We start from the raw sequence: 10,191 nt of genomic DNA on the forward strand, positions 1-10,191 counted from the left end.
ATATTTTTTTCTGGTGTTCCTGATAAAGATATGTCCAGTTATTTGTCATAGATGGCTATATTTATTGGCCACACACTCTTGACGTTCCATAATTTAAGAAAGGATTTCCTACATAATAACCACAATTTCTTCTTTCTTCCAAGGTGAACATAGAGGGAATGTATATTTTGTCCTAGTTGTGTTCTTTGTCTGATACAAATTTGACTGAGTAATAAAGAAGAATCTGTCAAGCCACATGAGGCTCACCATGCTTTCCTGGAATAGTAGTGATGTTACAGGGCCCATATTTATCCTGAAGGGTTTCCCTGGACTGGAGTATGTCCATACTTGGCTCTCAGTGCCTTTCTGCCTTGCTTATTTGGTAGCCTTCATTGGTAATGTAACCATTCTCTCTGTTATTTGGATAGAGTCCTCACTCCATCAGCCCATGTACTACTTCCTGTCCATCTTGGCACTGACTGACCTAGGTATGTCCATGTCCACACTTCCAACAATGCTGACTGTGCTGTGGTTGGATATCCGAGAGATACAGGCGAGTGCTTGCTACGCTCAGTTGTTCTTCATCCATACATTCACATTTCTGGAGTCCTCAGTGCTTCTGGCTATGGCCTTTGACCGTTTCATAGCAATCTGTCGTCCACTGCACTATTCTACCATCCTCACCAACAGTGTGATTGGCAAAATTGGTATGGCCTGCTTGCTTCGAAGCATGGGGGTTGTTCTGCCTACACCTTTGCTACTGAGACAGTATCACTATTGCCACATCAATGCCCTCTCCCATGCCTTCTGCTTACACCAAGATGTTCTGAGGCTATCCTGCTCTGATGCCAGGATCAACAGTGTCTATGGACTATGTGTAGTTATTGCTACACTAGGTGTGGATTCAGTCTTCATACTTATTTCTTATGTTCTTATTCTGAACGCCGTGCTGAGTATCGCATCCCGTGAAGAGCGACTAAAAGCTCTGAACACCTGTGTTTCCCATGTCTGTGTGGTGCTCATCTTCTTTGTACCAGTAATTGGGGTGTCAATGGTCCATCGCTTCGGGAAACATCTCTCTCCCATAGTCCACATCCTCATGGCTGACATCTACCTGCTTCTCCCCCCAGTGCTTAACCCAGTTGTCTACAGTGTGAGGACAAAACAGATCCGCCTAGGAATTCTCCGCAAGTTTAGATTAAGTAGAAGGTTTTAAATTACTCATATCCTCTGATTTTTGCCCTGGGAAATATTAGAAAAGATGTTTGTTTTGTTAGGTGAAAAGTGTATACTATAGTTCTTGGGGCATATCTGCCTAAATTAGAATAAAGTAATTCTTTTACCTTCTAAATATAGTCTCAATTAATTTTAATCATTACATCATTTGGGTTCTCAAGGCCAAATTGTGATAATTACTATGGCCTTTTTCTGTACCTAAGATTATTATGAGATTTAATAATAGAAAGTATATGTGATTGGAATTCAGTTTTTGAAAAACTGTATTTTTTTACATTATTAAACTGTTACAGTTATATTCCTTATGAAAAATAGATTTAACAGTTAAAAATGATTAAAAATTGAGAAAATTCATTTAACAATAGTCTTTTTTTCTTTTTCTACAAGTCTGTAGAGGTCTTCATGTTGTGTTTTCAATTAATTTATTGTAGATAATTGATTCCTTTGTCATCTTCGGTAGGATGCTAGCCCTTATGAGGAATGTTTTACTTTTTCATATATTCTTCCTTTATTCTCAGTTGAATTGTGCACTTTTTGAGCATGGGATCATAATTGTCCCATTAACAAGGTATCATGTGTCTAGTCTTCTCCAACTCATAAAAGATAAATGTAAATTTTAGCTCTAATTTTGTAACCCAAGTCAAATATATAGAGACAAATGAAATATGTATTGTGGTGGCCATTTCTTTAAATACCGTGCATATGTAAATAGCAGTGCATTGTAAAAATCAGTATGCCTGAACTGAATGATGAAGGAGAGCTAGTGTTTGACAGTGCTTGCTGTGTGAGCATGAGGAATTGAGTTAGATCCTGGGCGTGGCCAGGCATGCTTATAACCCATCTCAGCAGGGCAGAACCAGTGGAGTTGTGTGTCAAACATACTGTCTGAAATCAATAAAAAAGTAAATAAATGTAATAATATTTTGAATTCTTAATTTTAAATGAAGGTTAACATATAAATTTGTTTTAACTTTGAGTATACTTTAAGAAGTATCTAAGGTGTGGCATAGTAATGCACGCCTTTGATCTCAGAATTTGGGAGGAAGAGGCAGGAGTTCCAGGCAAGCCTGGTCTGCAGAGTGAGTTCCTGGACAGCCAGGACTACAAGAAGAAGTACTGCTTAAAAAAAACAAAATAGAACCAAACAAAATAAAAATGAAAAAACAAAAATAAAAAAGAAATGAATGAAGAAAAAAGAAAAGAAGCATATGATTATTTATGATGTTATTTGGGTTCCAATTTAGAGACAGCAACTACACAGTAATTTTCACTGTACTGGGAAATATTTATGTATCTGAACTCTTAAGTTCAGGAATTAAGTGTATTAAGTGTATAAATATAAGTCTAAATAGTACATTAGCATTAAAGGAGACAAAGAGGGATAAATTATAGCTTCGAGTTCATTCTACTCACTCTGTACCTGAAAAGTTTTCACAAATTTCTTTGAGAGAAAAAAAAACCAAACAAACACTCCTGTGGGGAATGGATTATCCACTGTTTACAACCCAGAACTGCCTTCAGGACCATGAAGAAGGAGCCATCAGTAGGAAAACAGCAGAGAATGGTAAACTGACCCCTCTTAAAGCATGGATGGGGAGAGAAGACACAATTTTTACTAAGCTGGAAATGTGCCCTCTACTAAGCAGAGTGATTATAGTTCAGATGCCATGTACAGTAGTGAATGCCAGACGCATAGAACTGAGCCACTTGTCGAGGGTTGAAATTGGAGGAATGAATGTCACAGAATGTCTGCTCTGCTTGTCTTTGGTCTCTGAATAGTAGAATCAAAATCAAAGAGAAATGCAGAAGACTTTCACCAACACTGTCTTAAGCATTTTCTATTGGCCAATATTAGCATTATGGTACTTACAAAGGAAAAATTATTGACTGAATTCAACTAGATTCTAGTAGTGTAAGCAGTGGACAACAGGCTTGAAGTGAGAGCTACATAGGTAATGTGTGTGCTTAGCTGTGGTGTCATTCATGTTCTTCTATGTGATTTTTGAAATTTTATGACCTACTTCTCATGTTAGGATATTCAACTTACGTAGACTTTACTTTTGTGCAGGGTAAGATAAGATCAAGGCATAGTTCCTAAAGAATTAACTGATTAATTAAGCATTAATCCTGAATCTCAATGATGTGTTGTGCAATGTAAGGATATTTGTAAAAAATAATTTTGGTCTATTAGTTTCTCTTCCTCTGTAGTTCTCTTCCTCTATATTGTATTGTAGAATATACAATATAGCTGAGGTTTCATTTTCTTCTTGCTGACAGTAAGACATGGATTTAGAAATAAGTATGCTCCTAATCCTGATGAATTAACTTACTGGCTTTCCTGACTTTTCATTAAGTTTTTTCATTTGCAAATAGTTATATTGCCTGAGAGTAATAATAAAGTTATTTTCCTTTGAATTTCTGTTTTTCCTCATCTATTTATATTAAATAACTGCACATATTTTAGAGCTGAACACAGTATTATAATCTTCTTTTTTTGTCTATGGGGAGGTTGTCTTACTATTATATTTTCCAAATAAGATTAATGTTTGTTGTAATTTTTGGACTTAGTCATGTGAAAAATTATTGTTAATTTTGAATTTATTTTTCTTGTCATTAATTTTAAATCTAGCAAAATATCTCAATTTATATTATGAAATGATCCTCTTCTTATAAGGTAATAGTAAGTTGCTTTAAGTTTAACTTATAGAGAGTTTTGATAACTGAATCAAATACAAAAGAAACTGTGTGTGTGTTTGTGTGTGTGTATGTGTGTGTGTGTGCGTGCGTGTGTGTGTGTGTGTGTGAGAGTGCGTGTGTGTGTGTATTTAGCAGATTACATTTATAGTAATTTGGTTTAAATTTTATAATGAATCCATGGTGGTCATGCATGCTTATTTTTTATGTATTGTGCTCTTCTTTGGATATCAGGTTACGCTTGCTGAATTCACATAAATCACTGAGAAATAATCTCTCATGCTATATTCCTTTATCAAGTATTTGATATAGTGAATTAAACATAGTATTCAGGACTAATACTGTTTTCACAATACTTTTAACTAAAGTTTCAAGAAAGTATAATGAAGACCATTGGTTGTCTTCATCAAATGATTCTTAGGGCATTCCTGAATTGCTTCCCATCCAAGAGGCGGGGTTAACCTGTCTACCATCTGCCCTTGAGGACAATAAATGGATTTTCCATCAATTATTATCCCCAGAGGTTTATTGAGAAAAAAATGTGCTACAGGTAATGTACTAGCCAAGAGGGATGAGAAGGCCAGAGTCCTTAATAAGAAGCAAGGTGGTGATGGCACACCAGCCTGGATATTGTCACACAAGTCCCGGGCATAAAATACACTGTGTAGTCTCTGGAGTCACCAAAGACACTGAACCTTGCTTCGAAGCACCTGTGTATCCATAAAGATCTCTATGCCTCAGGATGCTCTGTGTGTGTTACTATTTTTTTATTCTAATCTTCAGTGGTTTTAGATACCTATGAAGAATCCCTCAGATTGATTGACTGGAAACTCAAGACAGTCTGAATCAGAGTGAATGCCTCTCTGCACTTAAAGACTCAGCTGTGACTGTGCTTTGAGGTAAGAATAGTGGGCATAAGGCTGCTGCATTATATATTTAAAGAATATAGTGCATTGAAAGGAAATTGAGAGCCTCTGATGATGTTAGATTAAGGTAAGTCAGTGCTCTGGGACAGATGACGTGGATAAATAATCTGCTTTCCCAACCCTGATAGACTATTAGCCTCAAAGACTATTAAATATTAACCTTGAGGGGAAAGAATGTAGTGTCTATGATGGGAAGTCAGTACTGAAATCACTGTTGTCCAAAGACAGTACTGTAAAATACTAAACAGAGATGAAAATGTCAAAACAGGTGAAGTGGGTGGTACAGATTGATGATGATTTGAATTCCTCTTTTCCTCACTCCCACGAATACCATGAGCATTTACAAATCCTACTTGGTCTTGACTAGAGGTATTGGTCATAGTGTCTTTGAGTCAGTGACTGTGGTTGTTAAACTTAATATTAATATCCATCATTTTGATCAATATTTTTTCTTTCCTTGAGATCGAACTAAGTCTCAGATGCAACATGTGGCATTTCATTTGTTTTTCTCAAACATCTTAAGTTTTATTAAGCTTCTGTAGTTAATACTACTTTATTTTTATGTTCAAGGAAGTTTAGTGATCTATATCTCTAAAATGGTTGAAATAGTAGATTACAGCTGCTCTCTGACTTTCTCTGACTCTAGATGGTTAGTCACTAAAAACAGGTGTTTGTGTCTATAACCAACAATGACCCAAGACTGAATCCTCTAAAATGGAAATATTTCTAAGGAGTAAAAGAGTTACCCAAGACATGAGCTTTGGTATGCCTCCTTGAGAAGGAGACTGAAGAGAACTCAGACTACTGAGGGTGGGCATAAGGAAGAAAGAAATTAATTTTGTGTGCCAAAAGATTCTTATTACTCAGTGATAAAGTTGACCCAAAAGAAACTTATGACATCAAAGTAAGGAAGTGAAAGTAATGTATAAAAAACAGTATTTCCCAAGATGTAATATTATTATAGCATTAGATCACTGTGTAAAAGATAATATGCACATAAATTATTTTCTTTTTTTCTATCTTAAAAGTAAGGATATTACCAGCACAATGGAAAATTCGTGTTACCTCTGTAGAAAATTACATAATCAGTCATTTTATAATTAAGCTAGTCAGGGAAATTGCAGCATGATCTTTTGTTAGAAGAGTAAACTGTGGTAAGTGGAGCATAGGAATTTTGATGTAGAATTTTAACATAGAATACTCTGTTTTGTAAACAAAAGTTAGGTTTTGCTTGGTGCCTAGCATACCCAATCTGTGGTAACTCTGTCTGGTGCTCAGCAAGCTCACAATTTTCCTTGCAACTGGACACTACATTCCTATGTTTATGATCTCTCTGTTTATCTGTGACGTGTTTGTTTTCCCATCCTTTCCCTATGAGTCATTAGAAATTCCCCATTTGGCACAGTACACCAATTCCTCTCTGTACGTACATCTCATGCTTGTCACAACTTAATCTCATTTATCTTACTCACTTGTTTACCCAACTTTCTATATCAGCCTTTATTCTGTTTGTTTTGACAAATGACAAAATTCAATAAAATATGTAAGCTGTTCTAGATTTCTAAACTTCATGATGATCTATATTATTAAGCTCCATTTTCTCTGCCTGAACTTTACAACTGTATATTCTTCATGGTACTAACTACTAGAAATTACTTTCAGCCACTATTTTATTATCAATAACTTTCTAAAAGCTTCTTCTGTCTCCTTTTTGTGAACATTCAGATTATTTTTATACTGATTCTACTTTGACCCAAATATAAATGTTCTCAAGTTAATTGTTTCTTATCTTGTTCTTGTAGAATCAGTAAAAGTGAGCCTACAATTTGTACATTTTTTATTCCCTATCTGCTTTTCAAATTTAAATTTAGTTATAGAACTCAGTTATGAAGATCCACTCAGGTCCTATAGCATTTGCTTACATCTATAACACAATACTGTCCCTTTATCCAAATTTGGATTTCTGCCTTTTTGTTACTTAGTACCCTCTCTGTTGAGATATCACCGTGTGTTTTAAAAAATGTGTTTGAAAGTTAATTTAATATTTAATATAGTCCCTATTCACAAGCTTAACCTTCATAAGCTTTAATATATTTATTATAAACCTTCTACTTTAAGACTGCCATATTTCCTTTATTATGTTCTTAATAAATATACAAGAAGATAAAAGAATAAATTAGTAGGTTGATGTGCAAATACAAGGGTTAAATATAATGAGTAGAGGAGAAATTAAAATACCTAGCACAGAGTAGGACATCAGAGCTTTGTTCATTATTACAGAACTGGGGTTGACCTCAATTTTCTATGTTTATATCTTCCATTGTAGATTGAACGGTCCTTTATCAGCATAATGTCTGTTATCAATGATTCCAGCCTATACCCCCGATTTCTTCTAACGGGTTTCCCAGGCCTGGAAATGAGATACAGCCTGATTTCCATCCCTATATTTTTGGTTTATGCCACTTCTATTGCAGGGAACATTACCATCTTATTCATTATCAGAACTGAGTCTTCCCTCCATCAGCCAATGTACTACTTTTTGTCTATGCTGGCACTCACTGACCTGGGCCTCTCTACTACAACCTTACCTACCATGTTCAGTGTGTTTTGGTTCCAAGCCCGGGAGATCCCCTTTAATGCTTGCCTGGTTCAGATGTACTTCATTCATGTTTTCTCGATTATTGAGTCAGCAGTGTTGCTGGCCATGGCATTTGACCGCTTTGTAGCAATTCGGGAACCTCTGCGCTATGCAGCTATTCTAACCAATACTGTCATTGTTGGAATTGGCTTGGCAATTGCTGGAAGAGCCTTAGCCCTGGTCTTTCCAGCCTCCTTCCTCCTGAAGAGGCTTCAATATCGGGTTATCAATATACTTTCCTACCCATTCTGCCTACACCAGGATCTCATAAAGACAACTGTATCCAGCCGCTGGGTCAGCAGCATCTATGGCCTCATGGTGGTCATCTTCTCCATGGGACTGGATTCTTTACTTCTTCTCCTGTCCTATATCCTTATTCTGGGCACTGTGCTGAGTATAGCCTCCAAAGCAGAAAGGATAAAAGCACTCAACACTTGCATTTCCCACATCTGTGCTGTACTCACTTTCTATACACCAATGATTGGGCTATCCATGATCCGTCGCTATGGACAGAATGCTTCCCCAATTGTCCACGTGCTTATGGCCAATGTATACCTATTGGTTCCTCCTCTCATGAATCCTATTGTCTATAGTGTGAAGACTAAGCAGATCCGTGATAGAATCCTGAGAAAATTAAAGAAACATGAAGTTTAGAAAAAAGGAACTGGAAAACATTATTTTCCCTTTATATGTATTATTATGTAGTATTTCTTACTTACATAAATAAATGCTTAAATGTAAGTTTATTAATAATATTTTACCTTTAAGATATTGGGTCCAAACCCAATGCCAGAAAATCTTTGTCTTTTCAGCATAGAGAATTAAAACTTGGCTTTATTTTTAAACGAAAGCTCTCAATTTCTGAAGATAATCAGATTTCAAGAGAACTCTTACATTAGTCCTAAAACTTGGATCAAAAATACTGTCCTATATTATTTTCCATATTATAAAGATATTTTTAAATATACATTTTGATTCTCGTAAATCTAGAAAATATGTTTTCAAGAGGAAGGGGATGATACTAAAAGAAAATGGTGAGTTAATGAAATGTAAGATTTTCCTCAACCTGTAGGCCATCGTTTTGTCCAACTGACAGTCTTTTACCTTACAGAAGCTTTTTGGTTTCTTGAGGTCCCATTTATTACGTCTTTATCTTAGAGCCTGAGCCATTGGTATTCTGTTCAGAAAATTTTCCCCTATGTGAATAGGTCAAGTTTATTTTCAACTTTCTCTTCTATAAGTTTCACTGTACCTAGTTTTATGTAGAGGTTCTTGATCCATTTGGACTTGAGCTTTGAGCATGGTGATAAATATGGATCAATTTGCATCCTTTTACATGCAGACAGCCAGATATACAAAACACCATTTGTTGAAGATTCTTTCTTTTATCCAGTGCGTGGTGTTGGCTTCTTTGTTAAAGAACAAGTATCCATATGTGTGCAGGTTCTGGGTCTTCAATTCTATTTCATTGATTGATCTGTCTGTCTCTGTACCAGTAGGAAGCGGTTTTTATCAGTTGCTCTGTAATATAGCTTGAGGTCAGAGATGGTGATTCCCAAGAAGTTCTTTTATTGTTGAGAATTGTTTTGGTTATCCTGTGTCCTTTTATTTTTGAAGTTGAGAATTTTTCTTTCCATGTCTATGAAGAAGTGTGTTGGAATTTTGTTGGGGATTGCATTGAATCTGTAGATTGCTTTGGGCAAGATGGCCATTTTTACTATATTAATCCTGCCAATCTGTGAGCATGGGAGATCTTTCCATCTTATGAGTTCTTTAATTTCTTTCTTTTTTTTTAGGACTTAAAGTTCTTGTCATATGGATCTTTCCCTTGGTTGGTAAAAGTTACACCAAGATAATTTATACTATTTGTGGCTATTATGAAATGTGTTGTTTACTTAATTTCTTTCACAGCCAATTTATCACTTGTATAAAGGGAGGCTACTGATTTGAATTAATTTTGTATCCAACAACTTTGCTGAAGGTATTTATCAGCTGTAGGAGTTCTCTGGTAGAATTTTGAGGGTCACCTATGTATACTATCATATCATCTTCATACCTTGACTGTTTCCTTTCCAATCTTGTTTAGTCGCCTTATTAAACTAACTAGAATTTCAAGTACTTTATAGACTAGATAGGGAGAGAGTATACAGCCTTATCTCTTCCATGATTTTAGTGGCGTTGCTGTATATTGCTTTTATTACATTTATATAGTTAACATGAATTCCTGACCTCTCCAAGACTTAACATGAAGGGATGTTGTATTTTGTCAAAGGCTTTTTCAGCATCTAATGAGATGATCATGCAATTTTTTCTATAAGCTTGTTTATTAGTGGATTATGCTGATTGATTTTTTTATATTGATCCATCTATCCCTGGATCCATGGAATGAAGCCTACTTCACTGTGGTGAATAATGTTTTTGCTGTGTTCTTGGATTTAGTTTTTGAGAATTTTATTGAGTACGTTTGCATCTATTTTCATAAGCGAAATTGGTCTGAAGTACTCTTTCTTTGTTGAGTCTTAGGATATTTTCTGAAGCATATGGGGAAATATTTTTAGACAAATCAGTGAACAAAATAAATTTTTGAATCTAGTTTTTAAATCTAGGATGTTAAATGTGTTTTTCTCTTTGTACTATAATTACTACACAGTCCAAATTATTTTTTAAAAACATTTTCTGCCAAACAATTTCTGGGCTATCTAAAACAGACATTGTGAA

General features: G+C 35.4%; 2 protein-coding genes across 2 annotated transcripts; both read left to right on the top strand.

Moving 5' to 3' along the window:
• Positions 1 to 247: 247 nt before the first annotated feature.
• Or51l1 (olfactory receptor family 51 subfamily L member 1) lies at positions 248 to 1,195 on the top strand. The gene has a single exon (NM_001000135.1). The coding sequence runs from the start codon at positions 248 to 250 to the stop codon at positions 1,193 to 1,195; it is 948 nt and encodes a 315-aa protein (NP_001000135.1).
• A 5,990-nt stretch (positions 1,196 to 7,185) lies between these two features.
• On the top strand, positions 7,186 to 8,127 carry Or51p1 (olfactory receptor family 51 subfamily P member 1). Its single transcript, NM_001002270.1, has one exon. It carries the CDS (start codon positions 7,186 to 7,188, stop codon positions 8,125 to 8,127), a length of 942 nt encoding a protein of 313 aa, NP_001002270.1.
• The last annotated feature ends 2,064 nt before the right edge of the window (positions 8,128 to 10,191 follow it).

Source organism: Rattus norvegicus, chromosome 1, assembly GCF_036323735.1.
Source record: "Rattus norvegicus strain BN/NHsdMcwi chromosome 1, GRCr8, whole genome shotgun sequence".
In the NCBI taxonomy this organism is placed as follows: Eukaryota; Metazoa; Chordata; class Mammalia; order Rodentia; family Muridae; genus Rattus; species Rattus norvegicus.

Bases quoted from the DNA above. Each gene is read 5' to 3' on its own strand.
- Or51p1 (NM_001002270.1), top strand. From the start codon at position 7,186: ATGTCTGTTATCAATGATTCCAGCCTATACCCCCGATTTCTTCTAACG.
- Or51l1 (NM_001000135.1), top strand. From the start codon at position 248: ATGCTTTCCTGGAATAGTAGTGATGTTACAGGGCCCATATTTATCCTG.